General features: G+C 47.9%; 2 protein-coding genes across 5 annotated transcripts in view; one reads left to right on the top strand and one right to left on the bottom strand.

Annotated features, from left to right (window-relative positions):
- The first annotated feature begins 1,500 nt into the window (after positions 1–1,500).
- On the top strand, positions 1,501–11,980 carry Proca1 (protein interacting with cyclin A1). 3 transcript variants are annotated; one of them, XM_047543954.1, is made up of 5 exons: positions 1,501–1,791; positions 8,547–8,633; positions 10,546–10,678; positions 10,955–11,113; positions 11,204–11,980. In XM_047543954.1, exons 1-5 carry the CDS (start codon positions 1,701–1,703, stop codon positions 11,850–11,852), a joined length of 1,119 nt encoding a protein of 372 aa, XP_047399910.1. In that variant the 5' UTR covers positions 1,501–1,700; the 3' UTR covers positions 11,853–11,980. The 3 variants fall into 3 exon arrangements, with proteins under 3 accessions (XP_047399910.1, XP_047399911.1, XP_047399912.1); XM_047543955.1 differs by lacking the exon at positions 8,547–8,633 and having other exon boundaries at positions 1,508–1,791; positions 11,204–11,972; XM_047543956.1 differs by lacking the exon at positions 10,955–11,113 and having other exon boundaries at positions 1,518–1,791; positions 11,204–11,930.
- Positions 11,981–13,693: 1,713 nt separating this feature from the next.
- Supt6h (SPT6 homolog, histone chaperone and transcription elongation factor) overlaps positions 13,694–23,766 on the bottom strand; it is a 32,668-nt gene continuing 22,595 nt past the window's right edge. For both annotated transcript variants that reach the window (XM_047543951.1, XM_047543953.1), the window contains 13 exons: positions 23,387–23,594; positions 22,526–22,673; positions 21,786–21,928; positions 20,612–20,752; positions 19,272–19,467; positions 18,653–18,891; positions 18,014–18,127; positions 17,719–17,843; positions 15,533–15,645; positions 15,207–15,284; positions 14,950–15,116; positions 14,305–14,492; positions 13,694–13,989 (listed from right to left, as the gene is read on the bottom strand). In XM_047543951.1, coding sequence (XP_047399907.1) covers positions 13,803–13,989; positions 14,305–14,492; positions 14,950–15,116; positions 15,207–15,284; positions 15,533–15,645; positions 17,719–17,843; positions 18,014–18,127; positions 18,653–18,891; positions 19,272–19,467; positions 20,612–20,752; positions 21,786–21,928; positions 22,526–22,673; positions 23,387–23,594 — 2,047 coding nt within the window. In that variant the 3' untranslated portion in view covers positions 13,694–13,802. The remainder of the gene's footprint in view (positions 13,990–14,304; positions 14,493–14,949; positions 15,117–15,206; positions 15,285–15,532; positions 15,646–17,718; positions 17,844–18,013; positions 18,128–18,652; positions 18,892–19,271; positions 19,468–20,611; positions 20,753–21,785; positions 21,929–22,525; positions 22,674–23,386; positions 23,595–23,766) is intronic.

Below are 23,766 nucleotides of genomic sequence, written 5' to 3' on the forward strand. Positions count from 1 at the left end.
TCCATGATACCAAAATAAATAAATAAATAATAATAATAATAATAATAATAATAATAAATAAAACCCCAAAACACTATTATATGGAAAAGAGTGACCAAGACCCTGGCTATCTGTTGTCATCTAACCTTAAGTCAGATTGACTGGGATTGCTTCTGATATGCAGGCCAACAGAGGGGTACATGTGAGGACTAGTGTCATTCTGAGAGACCAACGAGGATGGTGATTCAAATAGATTCTGGTTCCCATTCAGCAAGGACTCAGTTCATGCCATGCCTCTTTCCATTTCCACCCAGCCACAATGTCCAGGAAGGGTTGGTTGGCTTCCTCCTGCTTCCTCTTCCCTGCTGGTCCTAGACTGTCTAGAACTACAGTGGGGAGGACCTGGGACCCACTCAGGAGTTGGGTCTGGAGGAAAGAAAGCTGGGATCAGGCAGGGGCAACAGAGATACCAAGGCCTTGATGACCCTGGAGGAAAAAAGGTTTAAATACCATCTTTTCCTATCTTCTCTGCCCTTTAAGGCATACCGAGGCTGTGGAAGATGGTACTAGAAGAAATTGGGAGGTGTGGTGTGTGGAATGTCTGAGGCAGCTCTGATTTTCACACACTGTCCTATAATTGTTTTTTCCCACATAGCACTGGGCTCCTTTCTCTTGCCTTGCACAAAGCCTGTTAACTCCGCGTGTGCGCGAAACCCGTACCAAAGTGCTGTTGTGTTTGCTGTGGGGGGGAATTTCGTGTTCTGTACAATATATGAGGGGTGTGTGCATGTTGTATAAGGTTTGTGTGTGGCGAGTGGATTTTCCGAGTTGCTGTGTGTGATAAACATGTAAAGGTTGTGTTACTTGGATAAAGTTACCATGAATGCAGCCTGCCCTGCTCTCGGGACCGGAAAAGACTATGGGATACAAACCGACTCTTTATTGGGCAGTATGGTATCTAGGACCAAGCGCTCCACGGCAGCCGGGAGGGAACGTTGAGGGCTGGAGTTGGGGTGGCCATGATGAGCGACCCAGGGGCTCCGCTGCCATAGGGCGGATGGGAGCCATCATGTCCTCCGAGAGAGTTCGGCCTTCTGCTCCAGCAGAGAGGCTGTGGGCAGAGGAGAGCCTGCCTCCTGCCCGAGCCGGAGCGACCCAGGAGAATCTGGGATATCAGCGGTGAGAACCGGGGGCTCAGAGGCAGTCGCTTGCCAGGAGGGCAGGGGTGGGGCCAAGGGCTAAGGCTGGGTTCGGAGAGGCGGGGAGGGGCGGGGGAGTGAGGTTCCGAGAATGGCTGGGTCGGGGCCAGGGGCTGGGCTAGGGGTGGGGCTACGGCCTAGGGCGGAGCCAAAGCCTGGGTCTGAAGAAAGTAGGGATGGGATTGAAGGCTGGGCCTGTAAGGTAAAGGCCTGAGGTAAGGGGTTGGCGGGGGGTGTGGGTAGCTGGCGTTAAAGGTGTGACAAAGAGGGGCCTGGGAGGAGCGGGAGGCCCCGGATGAAGAACGCGGCTGACGCTTAGACCCCGGCCGGGAAGACAACGCAGCCTAGGGCGGGGAGGGGGGAGGCGGGCGGGGGAACTGGGCAAGCATGAGGCGGAGTTAGGGTCTGAACTGGGGCGAAGCTGAGACTGGAGCTTACGACTGGACGGAGGGCTCCGCCAAGCTGAGGTTCGAGGTTGGACTCCGCGAGGAAGAGTCCCGTGGAAGAACCGGGCTGAGAGCGATGTGGGTTAGGACGACACTGACAATTGAAAGATGGACTGAGGAAGAGACTGACTGCAAGACCCACGTCTGGGACAAGAGTGAGAGCAGCGGTAAGGAGGTGCGGGGCAGAAGATCGGGGCATGCCTCGGGGGCTGGCTTGAGGACCTTAAGAAGGTGTAGAACGGGAGGTTGGCTCCTGACGAAGGAGGCGGGGCCAAAGCCTAGACTAGGGCGGAGTTAGAGTCGGGGGCGGGCTCAGGTCGAGCCGTGGACTCCTGAGGCTGGCTTGCGATCTTGGCTGGAGCTATAGCTGCAACGCCCGGCTAGACTGGAAGGTACCGCTGCACTGAAGCCGCAGGCCCAGGCCGCCACTCTTGAGGCGCTGGGTTTAGCTGGAGCCCATGGTCCATTGCCCACCCAGGAGCTGGGGCGAGCGGTTCCATTGACCTTGAAGGCGGGTAGGCGTCTGTGGCTTCCACACGTGACATCACAATTGCCTCTAGATGGGGGCGGGGCCGGGAGACCTTTCCAAGGAGACCCGGGGGTACATCGCCTCCCTTGTTCTCTCCTCTTCCCTCCTTTCCTTGTTCCTTCCTTCCTCCCTACCCCTCCCTTACCCCTTCGGCTACTCTGGTGCCAATTCCTTGTGCCTCTAAGGCTGGGGAGCTCCTCGGCCCCAGGACCGGGAGGATACTTTACAAATGAGCATCATCTGTGAGTTGAATTAGGCCTCTAATCTCGGATTAATGCCCCACCAAGCAAGAGACCACTAGCATCACTTTCTTTCAGGCTATCACCTCTCCTCATTCCTTAGGCAGTTTCTTATGTGTCCAGCCACAGCACTGGGTCCAGCTGCTGCAGGAGTTCTGGACTGCTGCTTCAGTCGGAATTGTCCTGTTTTCTGTGGGACTGAAGAGCAATTCCTGGGGCTGGGGTGTAGCTCAAAGGTACAGAGTTTGCCTAGCTTTGGACAGGAGATCCTGGGTTCCAGTTCCAGCACTGCCACAAAAAAATAGCAGCCAGGCGCCAGTAGCTCTCACCAACAATCCTAGCTGTTTGGGAGGCTGAGGCAGAAGAATCTCAAATATGAGGACAGTCTGGGCAATTTAGTGAGAACTTGTATCAAAATAAAAATTAAAGGTCTGGGGATATTGCTCAGTGGTAGAGTGCCCCTGGGTCCTGCCCACAGTATGGGGGAAGGATTTAAAAGAGCAAATTTGCCTTTCTCAAATCTGAGGAGAGTCACTTAATTCCTCTCCTACTTTTGGCCTTCATCCCTTCCACAAACAAGTGATGGTTATCACAGCTTGTTGGGGGAATTAATGGAGAATAAACAAGTTCTTTCATGATGACTCTGGAGAGAGCTAGGCCAGTGAAGTCAGAGCAGAGTTTGATCCTGACCTAGACTTAGAGTAAGGAATTAGCAGTGTTGTAGTTGAAAAGCAGGTGTTGTAGGCCAGAACATGTACAAGAGGGAGAAATCATGTGGCAAGACAAGAAGCCAGAGAGAAAGGAAGGGCCAAGCTTGATCTTTTTAGAGCAATTCACTTTCTTGGGAACTAAACAGGGTTCCATGAAAACCACATTAATCTCTTGAAAGAGCACCCCCAATGAGCTAGTTACTTTCTACTAGGCCCTACCTTTTAAAGTCCACCACCTCTTAATATTACCACATGGAGGAATCAACTTTAACACATGGACCTTTGGGAAACATACTAAAATTATATTCAAATCTAGCAATATAAATATATATAGTCATAATGTATTTTATGTATGTTTAGGATATATATTTAACAGTGTGCTTGGTGTATGTGTGTGTGTGTGTTTGTGAGTTTGTAGTGTTGAGGGTGTGTATTTAGGAAGACTTCTGAAAATATTTCCAATAAAACATTAGCAGTGGTTACTTCTGGGAGGGTTAGCATTCTGGTTTTTTTTTTTTTTTTTTCAGATTTTCATAGTATTCTGTATATTGTTACCATTTTCTACAAAAGATATTCTATGAGTCTTATAAAATCAATAAAGTTACTTTAAATAAAAAAGGAGGTCTTGGGCTGGGGAGATAGCTCAGCTGGTAGAGTGCTTGCCTTGCAAGCACAAGGCCTTGAGTTCGATCCCCAGTACCGCAAAAAAAAAAAAAAAAAAAAAAAAAAAAAGGAGGTGTTGTAGATGAAAACTGGAAGGACAGATTTTTGGATAAGGAACTGAATTGAGTTTAAGACTCAGCTGGAGCTGGGTGCAATGGGACATGCTTATAATCCCAGCAACCTGGGAGGCTGAGGCCAGCCTCAGCAACTTAGTGAGACCCTGTCTCAAAATAAAAAGTGCTAGGAATGTTGCTCAATGGTTAAGCACTCCTGGGTTCAAACCTCAGTCCAAAAAAAAAAAAAAAAAAAAATTAGCTATGGAGTTCATGTTTGTATGTGTCTCCCCAGCTAACAGTAAGTAGACAGGACTGAAAGAGCCCAGGTTATGGAGCTGGGAAGACCTGAGTTTGTAGCCTACCATTGCCATCCATTAACATATCTTTTGAACAAATTATTTATACTGAGTCTTGTGTCCCCGTCCATAGAATTTAGAATCAAAGTCTCCCCTGCTCCTGCACCCAGTACGTGGAGAATTGAACCCCAGTGCCTTATGCATGCTAGGCAAGCCCTCTACTACTGGACTATTCCCAGTCTTCAAAGGCATCTGTTTTTGGTACTGAGAATTCAGCCCTAGGGCTCTTTACCACCAGGCTACATTCCCAGTCCATTTTATTTTTTGCAGTGCTGAGAATTGAACGCAGGTTCTATGTATGCGTGGCAAGTTTTGTACCTCTGGGGTACCAAGGATTGTACCCCCACCCCTTTATTTTTTTAAATATATTTTATTTTTTATTTGTAGAGAGACACACAATACCTTTATTTTATTTATTTTTATGTGGTGCTGAGGATCAAACCCAGTGCCTCACATGCGTTAGGCAAGCACTCTACCACTGAGCTACAACCCCAGCCCTATTTTTTTAATTTTGAGACGGGGTCTCACTAAATTGCCAGGGTTGGCTTCAAACTTGCAATATTTCTGCCTCAGCTTCTGGAGTTGCAAGATTACAGGCATGCAGCACAGCATCTGACTTTAAGGGCATATTTTAAAAGCTGGATGCAGTGGCACATGCTTATAATCCTAGTGATTTGGGAGATTGAAGCAGAAGGGTCACAAGTTCTAGGCCAGCCTCAGTAACTTAGACCCTGCCTCAAAATAAAAAATAAAAGGGTGGCTGGGGATGTACCTCAGTTGGTAGAGCACTTGCCTCGCATGCACAAGGCCCTGGGTTCAATCCCCAGCACCACATAAAATAAAATAAAATAAAATAAATAAATAAAAATAAAAAAATAAAAGGGACTGGGGATGTAGTTTAGTGGTAGAGTGCCCCTCACTCCTGGGTTTGATCCCCAGTAACACATACACACACACAAAACCTAGGGCAGAACTTGTCATTGTGAAAGTGTACATCTTGGGTATCTTCTCCAGAAAAGCCCCCAGTGGGGTTGAGGATGACGCTTAGTGGTAGAGTGCTTGCCTAATATGTGTGAGGCCCTGGATTTGATGTCCAGCATTTCCTTCTCCACAAAAAGCCCCTGAAGTTGAACCATGGACAGTATCTCCAATGCCTTTTTGTGGCTCCAATAGGGGCTTTTTCTATTCTATTAATATACTCATTCAATCAAGTAACATTTTCTTTTCTTTTTTGGTACTGGGGATTGAACCCAGGGTCACTTAACCACTGAGTCACATCTTAAGCCACACACACACACACACACACACACACACACACACACACATTTTAGTGACAGGGTCTCGATAAGTTTATTTGTGCCTCGGTAAATTGCTGAGACTCGTTTTTAACTTGGAAACTGCCTCAGTCTCCTTAGTCACTGGTATTACAGTTGTGTGCCACTGTTGTCTGGCTTCAACTAACATTCTCTAAGCACTTTCCATGACTCTGTGGCAGATGAAATATGGACCTTACTTTTAAGGACCTACAGTTGAGCAAATACATGAATGTCACAAGTTAAGGTATTAGGGTAGTAGGTTAAAGGGGCAAAAGACATATGTGACCAATTCTTTTTCCTTCCCAAGATGAGCAGGTGTTTCTTGGGCCTGAGAGGAGAGAAGGAATGGAGGAGTGAGGGGTGTAAAGAGGGATGAATGAGTGGAAAAAATGGACAACAGAGGAAGGAATCAGAGCCTGAAGGCTGTGGGAGGTACTATTGTCATGATAAGGAGTTCGCACTTCATCTTGAAGGCAGCAGAATGCTATTGAAAAGGAGGAATGTAGTAGACCATTTGGCATTCCAGAAGACTCAGTCTGGCTACATTGTGATGATTGGATTAGGGTAGTGAGACAGAAGGCAGGAAGGCCAGGCTTTCTAGGTTAGAAATGATGAAGTTCTCAAGACAGAGGCAGATGTAGGGATAGGTAGGCATTGACAAGACTTGGTCATCAAGTTGATGTGGAAATGAGTGAGATTTCTAGCTGAGGTGTCTCATGTGAAAAACATGTAAGAAGTTGGGTATGGTGGTGCACACCTGTAATTCCATCTTCTAGGGAGGCTAAGTAAGGCAGGATGATCACAAGTTTAAGGCCAGCCTGGGCAACTTAGCCAAAACCCTATCTGAAATTTTTAAAAAGGGCTGGGGATGTAGCTCAATGATAGAGTGTCTGTGGTTCAATCCCCAGTACTAGGGAAAGACAAAGAAAAGAAAGGGAAAAAAAGATAGATACAAGATTTGGATGGTACATCTGTATGGACACACTGATTTTAAGATTTTTTTTTTTTTTTTTTTTTTTTTTGTACTGGGAATTGAACATACAGGGGTACTTTTTAAAATATTTATTTATTTATATGTGGTGCTGAGCCTTGAACCCAGTGCCTCACATATGCCAGGCAAGTGCTCCACCACTGAGGCACAACTCCAGCCCACATACAGGGGTACTTTACCACTAAGCTCCATTCCCAGCCCTTCTCATTTTTTATTTTGAGACAGGGTCTTGCTAAGTTGCTTAGGGCTTTAATAAGTTGCTGAGGCTGCCCTCAAGTTTGTGATCCTCAGCTTCCTGAGTTGGTTGGATTACAGGCATGTTACCACCATGCCTGGCTTTATTTTTTATTTTAAGACAGGGTCTTACTAAGTTACTGAGGCTGGAAGTTACTGAGACTGGTTTTGAACTTAAAATCCTCCTGTCTCAGCCTCACGAGTCACTGCAAATTCAATGCCAGCTTTGGCAATTTAGTGAGACCCTGTTACAAACGAAGATGTTTTGGGAACATCCCAGAGAATATTGGTTGTGTATGCTCAGAAAAGCAATCTGGGGTTGGGGGTGTAACTCAGTGGAAAGCATTTGCTTGGCATGTGGGAAGCTCTGGGTTTAACCCAGCACCACAAAAAAGAAAGGAAGGAAAGAGAAAGGAAAGGAAAGATAGGAAAAGTGGTCTAAATTAGAGACCCAGGTTTATTTTAATGGTGGCTGTTAAAACCATAGAAGTGGATGACATTTTCCAGGACTGACTTGTTGACTCTTCTGAGGAAGCAGCCAAAGACAGAACCCTGGTAATCACCAATATAAGGGGTATAGCATAGGCAGAGGAGACAGCATGGGGGGCAGGAACTGAAAAGTTAGTTGAACGAAAAGAAAGTTGAGAGTGATCTGTCATGGAAACCCAAGGAACAGACTTTGCAGAAGAGATCGATTGGTCAACAGGGTCAGGTAAGAATAAGGCCAGTGGGCTCTGCTTTGGAAAACTGCTGGTGGCCTTTGCCTAGGTTATTCTGGTAAAGGGGCAGATGACTGCCATGTTGTAGATGGCTAAATTGGAAGAAAGAGATGGGAGTTTTTGAGCTTCCTTAAGGTAGGGCCTGGACTTGGTGCCTAGTGGGGCTATGCAATACAGGTCTGTTTAATGAATGCATAAATAAACTTGGTTTGAAAAGGAAATGGTGTGGGGGGTGGATATACAGTGGTAGAGGGAGAAATAGGGTGATAGAATATTTTATTTAAAGATGTTCATAGCCTGTAAGGGGGAGGAAAAAAGCCAGTGAACAAGGTGATGTTCTGGTTGGGAAGACCTAGGGTATAAATATTTGGGCAGGAGAGCAGAGGGACCCCACTTTGCCAGGCTGGAGAAATTGATGTGGGTAGAAGTAGTCACAGAAAGTGATGGTGAAATTATCTGCCAAGAGGAAGAGTAGTAATACAGGAGTTTCAAATGAGTGCTTGAAGTTATTCATTCATTCATTCATTCCATCCTTTTAATAAATTCTGAGTACTTTGCTGTGGCAAATAGGAGCTGACCAGGGACCTGTAGAAGGATGACCAAGTGCCACTGAAGACTTGTTGAAGACCCTAAGCAATCAGCTTCCTTTCCTTAAGCAGGGCTCTAATTTAGTACCTCAGAGAACAAAACTAGGGTTAAGGGTATAGCTCAGTACCTAGGAAGCATGAGGCCCTGGAATCTACCCCCAGCATCACAAAAGTTGAAGGTCTGCTCAGGTACATCCTCTGACCAGGCTCCACATTCCTGGGACAAGTTCTGGAGCTGCCCTTCTTTGCCTAGACCCTGACCCATCCCTAATCATTTTCTCAGCTCTGGTGATGCTCTTTTCCCATCTTAGTAGGTGGCCCTTGTTCTGTGCTCCCCCCTCTGTCTGCATCCCTCTTCTCACCCGCCTCCTCAGCCCCTTGAGAGCTGGGACTGGTCTTTTTTTCTTTTTTAAAATCACTGCATCTTTAGGATACAACTGGGCCCTGACACAGGAAATGTTTGGTAGATGAATGACATGGGGAGGGGGCTGTTGTAGCTGCTGCCACTCTGTACTCTCTCAGATATAAACAGGTTACCCAGCTGGGAGAGAGGACATCTGCTGGCTCGTGTGGCATCCAGCACTGATGCATCTACCTTATCTTCTGAAGGTGGGTCCAGGAGACCTTTGGCCCCAGGGGTCCTTGCCACCCCTTATTTGGGAAAGCTGACACCCTGGTGGAGGGAAGGATGTCTGGTCCTGAGGCAGGAAGGGAAGGTGCTGTTGGTCCTGATGGGGTTACCCAGCTGCCCCTTCTTCACTCCATGCCAAAGAGGTGCCATTCCTCAAGGCCATAATCACCCCTTTCCTGTATAGAGCACTGTATGGTATAGGAATATATATGTGAATTTAGTCCCTCCACCAACAACCCTGCAAATAGATATTACTACCATCCCATTTTGTGGATAAGGAAACAAAGCCTCAGAGAAGTAAAGTTTTGCCCTAGTTTACCCAGCTAGTAAGTAACAGACTTGAATTTAGGCTTGTCTGACTGCAGGTTCAAGCAGGGCATATGCCACTTATGCTTCCCTTTTTTTTTTCCAATTCAGCAGTGCCAAAGAAACCTGAAATGGGAATGATGTTTTAAGGTCCTGTCACATACATCTCCCTTATTTTCCCCTAGGGTAGAGAAAGGGCATAAGAGGAAAGGAAAGGAGGTTACCAAGGGGGCCAGGGAACTGATGGGGATCGGGGAGCTTCACGATCTTGTGGGGGAAAGGGAAGGAAGGAGGAATGTGGCAAAAGCCTTAGACCATGCCATGGTCTTATATCAAGCACTTTATGGCCACTTGGACTTCCATACCCTTAGTGTGGGTTTTTTCCTGAATTCCTGGTGGGGGCCTGCGTAAGGTCTCACCCAGTTCCATCCCTCCTGGGAGCTGGATGAAGGCACAATCCTTGTGGCCTGTTAGTGAGAGTTAGCCAGCTACAGTGGCCCCTGCTAGGCTGCCTTGAGTCTCATCCATGGGACCCACATGGGTATAGCCCATTATAGAGGAACCTACATTAGGCCCCTTGTCTCTGCCAGGTGGGGAAGACCTTTGGCTTCTCAACTGGGACACATTGAGCCACCTAAGGGCTTACCTTTTAGACAGGGCTGAGGGGACAGCCAATGGTGGTCTGGAACCCTAGACAAGGTCAAAGAGGAGGCAGTGGGGAAATTCCATAGCTAAGCACAAGAGGAAGATGTGTTTCCAGCATGTTGCCCAGCCCCAGTTTCTACCCTAATGTCTTCTCCCTGTGCCCTGGGAAAGGAGATTTGGCATCTTTAATGACTAACAGGATAGAGGGGCAAGGCTGGGGTGTTGCTCAGAATTCTGTGGTTCTAGGGACTGGGGCGGGGGAACTTGATAACAGAAGAATGGAGTGGCATGTGGGAGAGAAAGGAAGAAATCAGGAGGGAGAAGAAAAGGAATTTGTGGGGGAGGGAGGTGGCCACAAGAGAGGGACGAGTCAGAAGGATCAGGCAAGGGCCATGTTGTACAGTGGTCAGGCCTCTCTGCCTTACCATTGCAGGCCTTGGGACTGGAGTGCATCAGAGGTCATGAGGGTCAGATGGAGGCTGCCTGGACCCAGGCAAGGCAGGTACAGGGACTGAGCCCATGGCTGTGGGCTCTGATCATGGCCAGGGCTCCAGTGTGCCACAGCAAGAGGGCCCTTGCCCTACCTGGCACCCTGTGAATTGCTGTGGAGGGACTTGGAGGATGGATGGGCTCCCACAGAAGGGAGAGAAAGGAAGTAGTATGGTGTCACAGAACAGAAAGGGAGACTTTAGAGGACCTCCTGTGTATCAGATGCAGCACCAGACATTTTTCAGGGAGTCTGTAGGGACAGGCAGCTTCATGTAGTGGATGGTAGACAGGGCAGTGTTGGGACCTGCAGTGACTACTGGGCAGAGTTACCACTATTGAAGTAGAACAGTTCAGGGTGGGAGTAGAGGGTGACAGCAGGCGACTTTGGTAGGGCCTTTAAGATTGAAGTGTGCTGTGCTGTCCAAGTGACCTAGACCCCTCCTCTCTTAGGTGAATGCAAGGAGACTGACAGCTGCTGCTGGAAACACAAGCAGTGTGCTGGGCACATCATCCACCCCTTCTCTGACTATGGCCACCACAACCTACATGTACATGCTGTCAGCCACTGCGACTGTGATACTAGGTGAGGACCCCTTCCTCAGAGGAACCATGGCAGAGCCAGGTTCAAATTTTCACTGTGCCTCCCTACTTTAGCCTGAGGTTTCCCTCTTCAGCTTTGGCCTGGTGCTGCCAACCCAGACCCAGCTTGTAAACCTTGCTGTGCTCCAAATGCAATGGGGAGATCTGGCAGTCAGGAGCAAGTCTGGAGGCAGCCCACTCTTCCCCTAGCTTGGTCTCTCTAAGCCCTTGGGGAGTTGTGGAGATGTGGGAGTCAGGCTGAGAGTCCCGTGTGTGGCAGGCTGAAGGACTGCTCAGAGAAGACCAATAGCAGCAGCTCCCAAGACACAGGCCCAGCCTGCTCCCGTGATGTGGGGTCAACCTGCTTCAACACCATTCAAACCCCTTCCTTTGAGAGCATCCCAGAGGAAGAATGTGTGGAACGATTCTGGTATGGCTGGTGAGTGTTGGCAGGCTGATGGGGAAAGGGTTCCAGAGAGCACTGACCCCCCTTCCTGTCAACCTTCTGTTCCTGTCCCATTCCTTCCAGGTGCAAAAGCTACAGGCCTGTCTCTGTGGCAGTGATCCACCATCCCATCCACCATGAATGTGGGGCAGATGACCTAAATGAAGAGGAAGAGGAGGAGGAAGAAAGTAGGCCTCCCATCCCAACTCAGGTGGGACCCACCACAACGCCCACTGAACCAGGCACAGTCACTGGGACCCCTGACTCAGCAGCGCCCATCACCATCTGGCGCTCTGAGAGCCCCACAAGAAAGAGCCTGGACATCAAGGTGATCAAGAAGATAAAGAAGAAAAAGGAAAAAGACAAGGAGGAGGAGATGACAGATGAGAAGACAAAGCTGAAGAAAAAAGCCAAGAAGGGCAAGTTGACTAAGAAGAAGAGCCCAATGAAATCAGAGTCTTCACCTCCAGACTTGAGCCGATCATTAAGCCCAAGAGTGTTGGCCAGGATGTCGGAGTCCAGCCCAGAAAGCCCGGAAGACCTGGAGAGTGAGGACAGTTACAATGACCGGGGGCAGCAAGAGCCCTCCAGTGACGACATTGTGGAGTCATCATCACCCAGGAAGAGAGAGAAGTGCATTGCCCAGATCAAGAAGAACAGGGCAAAGACCTCACCAACCAGGAAAGTGACCAAGAGGAAATCTCCCCCAGTGTCCAACCCCAATCTCAGTTGAGGCCAGGGTGCCCAGGGTGAAGAATAAATGCCATCAAGCCTGTAACTGACCCCCTGCTACTTGTTCTCTCCCTCTAACAGGGCTACCTTTTGGTGAGGCAGTGGGCTCTGGGCATACTGGAGCTAAGGGGCCAGGGGCTAAAGGGGTTTCAAAGAGCAATCTGGCTTTCAATGAAGTCCATGGGGAGGTGGGTGGAAGAGTACATCTGGGTTGCGGATGGGCGAGTGGGTTCCTGCCCTGGGGAGACTGGTGTGTATGAAACTCAATTCTGGTATAGGCAGCACTATGCAGCAATACCCCAAACAAACTGACCTTTTCACCTGCTTTGCCATTACCTAGACTTTCTCTCTTCAAGTGGTTCTAGGGAAGATGCTCATGGGACCACAGGGACGTGAACCTCCCAACTGTGGTCCAGCTCCTGCTAGACCCTTGCAGACCTTTTGTGATGAGTGAAGAATTGAGTTCCTAGCAGGCCAGCCCCTTCTAGTGGCTCTTGCCAACACACGAAGAGATCTGAATGAAGAAAAGCAGAGGGAGGGAATTCACCAAGTCTGGGCAATAGTGGTTTCATTTTGGCTTCTGTTGAGCCCCAAGCGGGGGTGGGGGGGGACCTCTATCTCTCAGCGCTGACTCAAAGCTGTGAGATGAAGCCCTTGTGAAGAAAACAGAGGAGCAATCAGGAGTGCAAAACAAAAAAGGCAGTGGGGCTAGAGGAAGGGACAAGAGCCAGGGGCTGGCTGGTCCCAATTCAGGAGGGGAGAGGGGCAATGGGAAATGGCCTATTCTAGATTGGGCCAGCTCTTCCTTCCAGGGCCTTTGTGACTATAAGCAGATGAGTTTGGGAACCATATTGGGGCAGAAACCCCTGACTTGCTTAGAGGTTGTCAGATACTAGGGCCTCGTTAGGAAAGGGGAAGAGAGGGAGGTGCAGGGGCTTTAGGTGAGAAACCTAGATTCACTTCTGTTCTATTACCTACATGCCAGAGAAGACTTGTGGCACAGTGGGGCAGCTGTGCAAGTGGAGTAACAGTAAGCTGACAATTATGAGGTGTCAAGCACTGAGCTGAGCAGTTCACATACCCTAGCGTGGTCCTCACAACAGACTGAAGAAGCAGGATTCAGAGAAAGGGAAGCCAGTTTTAAGACAGCAGTGGTGGCACAGATTACAGCAGGGTAGGAATGTGACTTCAGGCAGACTGAAGAGGCTACCTGCTCTTCTATGAAACTTTACTTCTCAGATGGATCAGGAAGAGTTGTTGGGGAAGGCCTCAGAGCTCCAAACTGCTTTGAAAGCCACCCACCTGAAGAGCAGAGAGCTGGAGAAGAGGGTTCAGCAAGTGCTGTGTAGAAACACTGTTTATTCAAATGACAGGCAGGAAGTGTGGCAGCAGCAGGTGGGTAAGGTCAGCCAGGCAGGGGCTAGCAGGTTAACTCTGCTCCCTTTATGTCCCCTGCAATCCTGCTTTGAGAGCCACAGCGATGATGTTGGTATCAGGATCAAAAATACTTTCCTTCCTCTCCCTCCTGCCCCAAACTGAATAAATAGCATCCCTCTCCCCACAAGAGCTGGGGAAGACACACATGCTGAGCTTGGTACCCCATCACAGCCCAAAGTCAGGTGAGGGCAGAAGCTCAAAATGGCTTGTAGGGAGTAGAATACAAAACCGCTCACTCTCATCCTCATCTTCCCCTCTCCTCCCACCACACCCGCTCCAAGCCTTCTCCTAGGACAGGCGGCTGATGAGGGTCTGGAGTGGGAGAATTGCTGCCTGGCATATACTGAGCTCAAGCTGACAAGGACAGTCAGCCTGTTACCTGTCCAGGCTAACCACCAAAGAAAATGTCATTTCACGCCATTTTATGGACAGAAAAGGAGGGGCAAGGAGTGAGGCAGTGGGCGACCAGGCCCCTCAAAGCCTCGAGGTAACCAGAGTCTGAGGAGCAGGCCCCCTATCGATCCATCTCGTCCAGGAGCGGGGTGGCATCGCCAGCAATGGACATGGGGGTGCTTTCGATCATGGGACTTGGGGAGGGCCGAGGTGTCAACCGCTGCTTCTGTTTCCGCCGTTCTGCTTCCTTCTCCTGTAGCCACTGCTCTGCCATCTTCCCCCAGTCGATGGCTGCATGGCTGTTGGACCTGCAAGATGAAAGGAAGTGACTGAGATCCGCATTCTCCCAGGGCTCCCTAGAAGGAAGCCTTTGCCCAGTCCCTGGTGACTACCCACCCTTGAAGAAAAGGACTCACACCTGTACAGAGCTACAGTGAGGCAGAAGCAGCACTAGCCAGCTGCCACACTACCCCTTTGGTCTTCCCCCAGAAAACAGTGCCTCTGGGGACATAATATGGGTCTCAGCTCCGAGGATCCAAAGTGTCTGCCTATGCTAAGCCCAAAATTCAGACAACATCTGTTCCTTCTAATAACCTGCCCTGTGCCGCTGTCTGTATACTTACTTTGGCTGCTGTTGCCGTTGCCGGGAGCTGGAAGAGGGCTGGGGCTGGGTCTGGGCAGACTGTGGGGTGGTGCTGGCCTGGAGCTGGTGGTACTGTGGTGTGGTGATGGGCTGGCTCGGGGTTGTGTAGGAGTAGCTGGGGGTCATTAGTGGTGTGGCCACTGGCTGCTGAGCTGGTGTTGGGAATACCTGGAGAGATGTGGACCAATAAGTGGGTCTGTTTTGATTCACTGTTAATTTCTGGCAGGCTGAAAGAGTGGGCTCAACCTAAGGGCTTCCCAGCTGACCCGACCCCGAGCTGTGTATGGTTCTAAAAAGGACAGGGAGGCCAGAGGGATGACACTGGCTCACAATGAGACCCACTAGTTTTGAATGCCTCAGTTTCTAGTTACTTGAGGGTTCCCAAGATCTCAAAGGACTCTGTTGAAAGATTAGGCTCCCTCTTATTCCCTTTCCAGTCAAATGGGGTGGGGAAAAGGAACATCTGTTGCAGATGGTTCCTAAGGCTAAGGAAGCCCACTCTGCATATGAAGCCCCTTGTGGCAGGTTGGCCAGAGATGTCTATAGGACTTGGGTTGGCAGAAGATGTCTGTTCCCTCTTACTACTCCCCACACCATGAGGGAACCTGCTCCCCAAGTCACATACATGGTAAGCGCTGCTGCCCCCTCCACTGCCTCCATAGCCATACTGGCTGGAGGCCCACTGGGCTGGGGTGGCATTAGGGTTCTGTCCCTGTCCTGTCACAGCAGCAATGGCACTGAACATCTGCGAAGTCATGTTCTGGGGCAGGGCATTCACAGCTCGTGTCAGATCTGTAAGCACATAAAGACAAGGATGGCATGTAAGAAGTGAAAGTTCCTCTAGTTCCAGTCTTTCCATAGTTCCAAACCCAAGTACCCTACCTGCAAGGTTGATGTTGGCAGGGGTAGCATTGATAGAGGCAGGTGTCCTTGTTCTGCTGCTGCTACTTGGGGTGATACCTGTAAGGAAATGGCTGTTGTTAGTTATGTCCATACGGAAACCTATTTCTGGCTTCCTAATTCGGGGGCTAGAAGAGGTACTGAGATGGGAGAAGGGAGAAGGGGAAGTTGCACAGGTCCAGTGAAGAACCTCCCTGCTCCCAGCTGCTATGAGAGCCTACCCTTCCCCTTTCCTCCAGAAGGCCAGTGATCACTTGAGTAGTGTTCCTCCAACCACACCCTATAAGTCAGGAGATAGCAGAACTCACCTGGTACAGGATCCTGGTAATGATCCTTAAACCATCTAAAGAGTCCATTCACAGTTGGGAAAATTTGCCCTCGGTACCGGAATCCTTCAGGAGTCACTGTTACATATTCTATCCTGAGATTTTAGAAAGAAACATGCATCAGAGTCCACTTGCAGTCCTCTATGAGAGCGACCAGAACAGATGTCTACCATGTGAAGTAGCCAGAATGGTTGCTAGGGGAAAGGAGAGATGACAAAGTCTGTTTTTGACCCTGCGAAGGGAGCTGCACACAGCAGAGTATAGTCAAGGCCAAGGAGCCAGCAGCCCTTGTGTGCTGCCTATAGGATGTGGAGGAAGGTTTGATGAAGGCATGCCATGTGGGATGCAGTGTGATGGTGAGGGTGAGACCGAGGTCACAGAATGTCAAGCAGAAGGGCCTTCCTGGGTACAAAGTATTCATCTTTCTGACCCCTAGAAAGTGGTCAATCTGCCCTTAATGAATACTTCTAAGAATAGCAAAGTGGTTAAGAGGATGGGCTCTGGTTGGGAGGCTGAGGCAAGAGGATTCCAAGTTTAAGGTCAGTCTGGGCAACATGATGACACCCTGTCTCAAAATAAAAAATAAAAAGGGTTGGAGAGGATTGGAGATGTAGCTAGCGGTAGAGAGCACCTGGGCTGAATCTTCAGTACTGAAAAAAAAAAAAAAAGAAAACAAACGATGGACATTCTGGGTTTAGACTGAAGTCTAGTTCTGGTTTGAACTCTGTCACTTGTCACCTAAGTGATGCTGCACCAAGTAAACCCAAGTCTCTACTTCATTTGCAGAATGAAGATAATAGCACTGAAATTCATAGGGTGGGTGTGAGGAATAAGTGAACATGGTACAGCTTACCACAACACCAAACAGATTATACTCAGTCAAGGAGAATTTATAACAACCAACAGACAATGCTAAGTGTAGCAAAGTTCTCACTTAACTTAGTCAAAACCTGCTTACTAAATCTTCTCCAAGTACGAACTCTGCACATAAGGCGAATGAGCAAGAAGTCCATGGGAAGCTATCATGCCAAATCTGTTTCTGGATATAGCTCTCCAGCTTGCTCGACTGTTCCTCATGGAACAGTTTCTAGTCCCACAGAGCCCTGCTTGCTTATCTTCTGGAGGCATGTTGGTGAAGTCAGAAAAGGCTTCTCAGAAAAGGAGAACAACACTCTGGATGTGTCCAAGTGTTGGGCCCAGAATCTAGGGCTCTTGTCATTTGGGAAATAGAACCCACTAATATAGCCAAAGCTGTGGATCTCATGTGGTCAGTATGTGTGTAAGAGCAGAAATGCCGCTGGGCACAATGGTGCACGCCTGTAATCCCAGCAGCTTGGGTTCGGGAGGCTGAGACAGGAGGATTGCAAATTCAAAGCCAGCCTCAGCAACAGCAAGATAATAAGCAACTCAGTGAGACCCTGTCTCTAAATAAAATACAAAATAGGGCTGAGGATGTGGCTCAGTGGCCAAGTGCTCCCGAGTTCAATCCCTGGTACCAATAAATACATACATACATACATACATACATACATACATAAAGGAGAAATGCCTATGTCTTGGTGGAGGGCCAAGGGGAGGATGGCAGCAGGGCCTATGTCGAGAAGGCTGGTGTGATCACCAGCATATGCAAGAGATTCAAGAAAGCAGGGTAAGGAAACCATTTTTCCTTCAGCTTCAGGGTGAGCTATACATTGTAGTAAAGGAATGCCTTGAGGAAGGCAGCCTGCCAGTCACATATAGACAGGAGCAGAGCAGGCGACACAAAAATGCTCCTGACCCACCCCTTCAGTGTGGGAACAATAGTCAGGACACTGCAACATCAAGTGAACCACCATATGTTGAGCCCTGGGGAAGGTAAAACAGGGAGAGAAGAGACCACTGTGCCACTCCAGTCATGCCGGTAAGGTCAGAGGGTGCCTAATGTTTCCCATCACTCCTTGGTAAGGAAATGAAGTGAAGGGAACTCCTTTTTCAGTGCTGATGAATATGTCTTCCTTAGGTGAATCTGTTTTTTGTCTCTAAATCATTACCCTTACTCCCCACCTCCAACCTCCATCTCCTTTCTGAACAGATAATAGGAGAAAGGCAGGCAGAACCAGTGGGGTACAACTCCCTTCTAGCCTGTCTGTGGGCCCCAGCGGCAGCACCTCCTCAGCACCAGTGCTCACCTGGGTTTACCCCGGGGCTGGTATCCCAGGAGGAACTTGCCGGGCAGTTCCTTGCAGGCACAGATGAAATAAGGGATGAAGGTGGGCTTCTCCTTCTTAGTTTTGATGAGCAGCTCCTCTAATTTCTGGGGGTAAAATGAGGGGGAGAGGTTGGGACAGCAGCATGCTTGGTACAAAATGTCTGGTGCATATTTATGTACACTTCCTTCACCACCTGAGCATCCCCTACACTGAAGGGAAAGCATACATCCTTAAGAGCCTGGAAGGTGCCATCCCTCAGAGGTCCTAGGCTCACCTTGCGGTCCCCACCACTGCAATCCTGGTAATACTTGTGGTTAAGAAGGTCCCGGGCAAAGGACGCCATGGGCTGGACATAGCGGGCAACAATCTCATCCAAGTCTTCAAATTCCTATGGGAAGAAGATAAAGCCCCCATATGTCACATCCAGAGGTGAGACTCCTGGCCTTTCATCAAATGCACCCTGAAGAAAAAGCATGGCAGGGCGTGGGCTTCTTGGTCCTGCTTAAGCCTCACTCTACTGCAAGGTCCCCTCAACTTATCCATAGGTTTGACTCATGTGCAGACACACTGGCTTATGGGGTATAAAGTCCTTTAGGTTCTAACTGAAAAACAGAGAACATCACTAGATTTCTCTTCCTGAACACAGGAATGAGAAATACAGTATGTATATGCATACATATGTTTTGTTCTCTTCCTCACTGACTCTCTCCAAGTAGTTTATTCTAAAATTTAGAGGACAGGGAAGGAAGGGGAAAAATATACAAAAACCAATACAAAGCACCTCCTGTTTCGCTGCTCCATAGCTAAAATATGTATGATGCATCCAAGTTACAACTGTCAGGTGAAAGGAACCAGAAAGGCTTGTTTCTAGAACTAGGAATGGGGCTGGCAGGTGGACAGGTGTGACTCTCACCTCACTGTTGATCCACAGAGTGGCTCCAAGGCTGAAGGCATTTTCCTTGCCCTCCTCCCGCACATCCACATGCTGGTAGATGCCATCACTGACTTTCCAGGTCACTGTCAGGTGGTTCTCACCCTTGCTGCTAGGCCGGATGATCACGTCACCCTGATCCATGGTCTCCATCATCTTTTCTGCTTGTTTGAAATTGATATTATGGAAAGATGGGTGTGCAATCACTCGCTTGATGTATGCTGAAGAGGGCAGGAGAGAAGTACAGATCAGATGATGGGGCTAGGAGATGGCAGCAACAGGTTTCTGACTCACTATGGGATTCTGAGACTCTTAAATCCACTCTGAGCCTGGATTCTCTGATGTGAATGACATGTTAGCCTAGGTTCCTAGGATTCTGAGACAATGAGGCTTTAAGAGTTACAAAGTCTTTGCAAACAAAATGTGATCCAAGAGACCCTGGGTTCAAGTACTACCCATGACTCCTTTTCATGATGACTCCAGACCTCAGCACCCTGAAACTGAGCACCCACTCCCATTGGGAGAATGATACACATCTACACTTTGGTCTGAGTTCTATAGCAGCACTGCTGCCAAGATTCAGGGTGATGGGCATACTCACTGGTCCGTTGCTGCTTCCGTTTCATGTCCTCCTCCTGCTTGTGGTCTGCTGCTTCAGCATCAAAGTCATAGTAAGTGTCCTTGGGCAGTTTCCACTCATTGTTCCTGTCCACAAGGTCTGAGGTACGACAGGTCAAGTCTGCACTGAACTTCTCAATGTCAATCTTCATGATGCGGCAGTGAACAGTCATTCCCACCTAGATCCACAGAACATATGAACTGGAAGGGACAAAGATTATCTAGCCCTATGCCTTACTTCACATATGAGAAAACCAAAGTCCAGGCAGAAAGGTGGGACCTGCTCAAAGACAGCCTGCTATTGAATGGCAGAGGAGTAGTCAGGGAATGAGTGTGCTATGCAGACTACACGTCAAGCCCTGCAATGGTGCCTCCCACTCTAGGCAGGAAAACCAACTGGAGTCTGCTGGAATTTATCCTGTCACTTGCACTCTTTCCTTTTTCCATAAAGTTGCCTGGTTATTGCTCCCAGGATCTGTCCTTTTTGGAGGGGAAACAAAATGATAGCTGTTTTCTGTACCTTACCCTTGTGAGCCCTTTTCTCAGTCACTCTGCATGGCCCTCCTCATGTTGCAAATCTTCCAAGATTTGTTATTAGGAATGTTTCTCCCTAGCCCTTCTAAGCCCAAACCTCTCCTGGTTTATAACACTGAAAACCAGAGAATTAGGCAGATCTGGCCCTACCCATGTAACTGACTGGATGATCTTGAAAAGACACCTGAATTTCTCTGGGGAAAAAAAGCTCCCATCAGGTTGTGGGACTAGAGAGAGCATACATCAATGTGGGATGCTGATGTTTAGTGGGTATGTAATAAATGGTAGCTATGGCAGGATACTACTACAACCCAAAGAACTTAGAGAAATCCTCTTAGGCAGAAACCATTTGAAGATATCTTCTGTGTTCTCTGGTTCTGCTGGGGAAGCCCAGATGTGCTCTGTACGTGGGCTATGCCACACTTCCTTTCCATCTCCTAAAAGGGTAATGTCTGGCCTTGGAGATATAGGCAGAGACTTCCTATTTTGTAGCATATGATGGTGGGCCCTGTTTTCTGCCCTCTGCCTAAGCTGCACTTTCCCACAATGGAAGAGAACACTCTCTGAAAGGGTTGGCAACTGGCAGAAAGCACAAAAGCAGTGGACAAAAGCTGCTACTCATTCAGATGTTTCTCACCCTGGTTTCTTCCAGCTAGTTATAAATCCTTCCTCACACTCTCTCCACCAACAGCTGCTGAGAACAGAGCTTAACTTTTAGTGGGGACAGCCCAAAGTAAGTCTAACTGGGGTGGCTAAAAACTGTCCTTTGTCCTTAGGCCAATCATTTACCTTCACTCGCTCCTCTGGCCGCTTTACCACTTTGTCACTGAGGAATTTGGTGGGGATGAAGCCAGTGACACCATTGTCTAGCCGTGTTTTGACACCAATGGCCTGGCCCGGGCATGAACCACTGTCAAAGTGGTTCCAGACCTGAAGAGGGCACAAGGAGAAAAGATTCATTATTAAGATTCTGGAGATAACATGTTCAGAAAAGAGCAGCTGGGTTGCTGCAATTTATTTTACCACTGAAGTCTGACATGGGTATGAAAACATGACTCAGTCACCTGCTGGAACATATACAGCATTCCTTGACTCACAGCTGATGCTTGGCACCATGGGCTACCAGGTGAATCTCCCATGCTTCTCTAACCTACAACCCTCTAGCTCCAACTGAGGCCACTACTGTTTTGTTCTGTTCTAGCAAGCATCAGGATTGTCTGTGTAAGCCTTCTCAGAACAATTCACTAAGTGAACCAGACATCCTTTGGCTATCCCTTGGACAAATAATACCAGCTTCTTCTACTGGATAAAATTGAGAAAATCTGCCTAATTATATATGAAAGCCTAGAAAAAGTCCTCAGGTAGCTTTAATGACATCAGAAAGGCAGATGATGTCTACAGGAATATGGGGAAGAGATAAAATGTTAAGAATATAAATACTGAACCTATAAATAATTTCTTTTCTTGCAGTATTGGTGACTGAGCTCAGGGACTCTCAACCAGTGAGCTACATCCCCAGAACTTTTTATTTTTTACTTTGAGACAGGGTTAGGCCCAGGCTGGCCTCTAACTTGTGATCCTCCTGCTTTAGCCTCCCAAATTGCTGGGATTATAGATACATGCCTCACGTTCAGCTTCTACAGATACCTTCTAACAAGAATGTATGGAGAGCTGAGCCTACCCTATAGGTAAGAAGTACATATTCTTATTTCCATAATCTGGTGGAATGAGCTATCCAGAGAATGGGACTAGGTGACTACTCTAGAATAAAGGAAAACATAAACTTCTCAGAAGCATATGAAGGGCTTCACGTTAAACACTTGTGTACATTGTACCCTTGCTTTTTTCTTTGTGTACTTGGTAAAAGCAAGATCTAAAATATCTTTGATTCCTTTGTAGATCACCAGACCATTCAATTAAAGAAGCCCAATGACCACAATTATGATAACACTGCAGCTCGTACCTCGCTTAGTTCAGGGAAATTGTCCTGCTGACAGAAGGGGCACTGCCACAGTCCTGTCTCATCATTGCGGATGGCCTGGTCATAGCTTTCACCCTGTGGACGCCTGTGAGCAATGCCAGTGACATTGCAGATGATGAGCTTTCCTGGTATCAAAAGAGAACAGGAAAGGAAGAGAACAGGCTGAGAAAACAGGAGTAATGACTCCTTCCCACCTTTTAAAGACAGAACTCTTTTTTTTTTTTGCCTTACTGGGGATTGAACCCAGGGGTCCTCTACCACTGAACTACATCCTTTTTATTTTTATTTTTAAAAAATTTTCGGATAGGGTTTTGCTAAGTTGCTGAGGCTGAGCTTAAACTTGCAATCCTGCCTCAGCCTCCCAAGTAGCTGGGACTATAGGTGTGCATCACCATGCCAGACTCCCACATTCTTTCTTTTTTTTTTTAAACTTTTTTTTTTGTAGATGGACACGATACCTTTATTTTATATTTATTTTTATGTGGTGCTGAGGATTGAACCCAAAGCCTTACAGGTGCCAGGCAAACGCTCCGCCACTGAGCCACAACCCCAGACCACTATGTTCTTTTAAAAAAGTTTTCCTGATCTTTCCTGCCTACACACAGACATGCCTTGTTCTGTGGGAATCACTGCTCTCACTGCTTAGTCTGAATGTATACAGTAAATGTTCCTTATTCCTGACCATATTGTCCTCCAACTAAAAATATAGCCCTGGAACTTACCAATGTAGAAAGTCTCTGGTGTTTCTTTGGTTAACATATTGAAGATCTCTTCTGTGTTGGGAGAGCGGTAGGCTGTTCGGAGGTCCTTGTACCGACAGCTTAGCTCTGCCCGGATGTCATATAACGTGATGTGTTTGTCGCCATAGCCCTGAGGAAGACACTCATCAGAAAAAGCCTTGCAACTATTCCCTGACCTGAGCCAAGGGAGAATTCAATGAAGGAAGCAGGCTAGTTGGCTCTTGTCCGGGCCTCTTCTCTTCTTTCCTAGGCATTTAGTAAAGGTTATTTTCTTTTTTTCCTTTTGAGATGGGTTTTCCCTATGTTCACTGTTGCCAAAGCTGGCCTAGAACCCAGTAGTCGGTGGGATTACAGGAGTGTACCACATGCTCAGCTCTATTTTTTATTTTGAGAGAGGGTCTTGCTTAGTTTCCCAGGGTGGCCTTTGAGCTTGCAATCCTCTGTCTAGCTTCTGCTTTCTGAGTAGCTGGGACTAACAGGCATGTGCCACCATGCCTGGTTAAAGGGTTTTCAAAATTAGCCAAAGGGCATTGTTGTGTATTGAAAATGCTTCATGAAATCCCCTTGTGTAAAACAGATAAATGCAAAGCTGTACTTGGAAAGAAGAAGAGACCTAGAGGAAACTATAGTGATGAAACCCTCCTAACTCCCACCTCCTCTTCGTAATTAGTCATTAACATCAAAGATTTCCTTGGCTCTTTAAGAAGCTAAAACTTTTCTTGAGAAACCTGCTAGAGATGCTCAGGGAGAAGAGAGGATCAAGTCTGCTGTTCTATTAGCACAAGGGTTTCTCTGGTCACCTGTGATGGGTTTTTCTGCCAGGTATTCCATACTTTCACCCACCTGTCTCTCCAGCTCTTCTGCAAAGGCATCGAGGTCCAGGTCTTTGAGTCGCTCTGGATTTTCCAAGATTTCTTCAAGGGCTCCTGCAGGATTGGCATCCTCAGCTGATTCATCGTATTCTAGGGCATCTACGGCCATCTTCCTGGCCCACTCATAGGTCTCAGGGTGAACACGAGAACCATCAAGGACTTCAATGTATGAGTCAGTGCTGAAGGAAAGGCAGAAAAGGAGCAGGATATAGAAGGAGACGCTTCTAGGAGCAACCCAAATGTCCACCAATGGGGAACTGGTTAAATAAATCAGGGCACCTCCATACGATGGAACACCATACAGTCATTAAAAAGAAATGAGGTAGATCTATGTGTGCTGATATGGGAAGA

This window comes from Sciurus carolinensis, chromosome 3 (genome assembly GCF_902686445.1).
Source record: "Sciurus carolinensis chromosome 3, mSciCar1.2, whole genome shotgun sequence".
Lineage (NCBI taxonomy): Eukaryota > Metazoa > Chordata > Mammalia > Rodentia > Sciuridae > Sciurus > Sciurus carolinensis.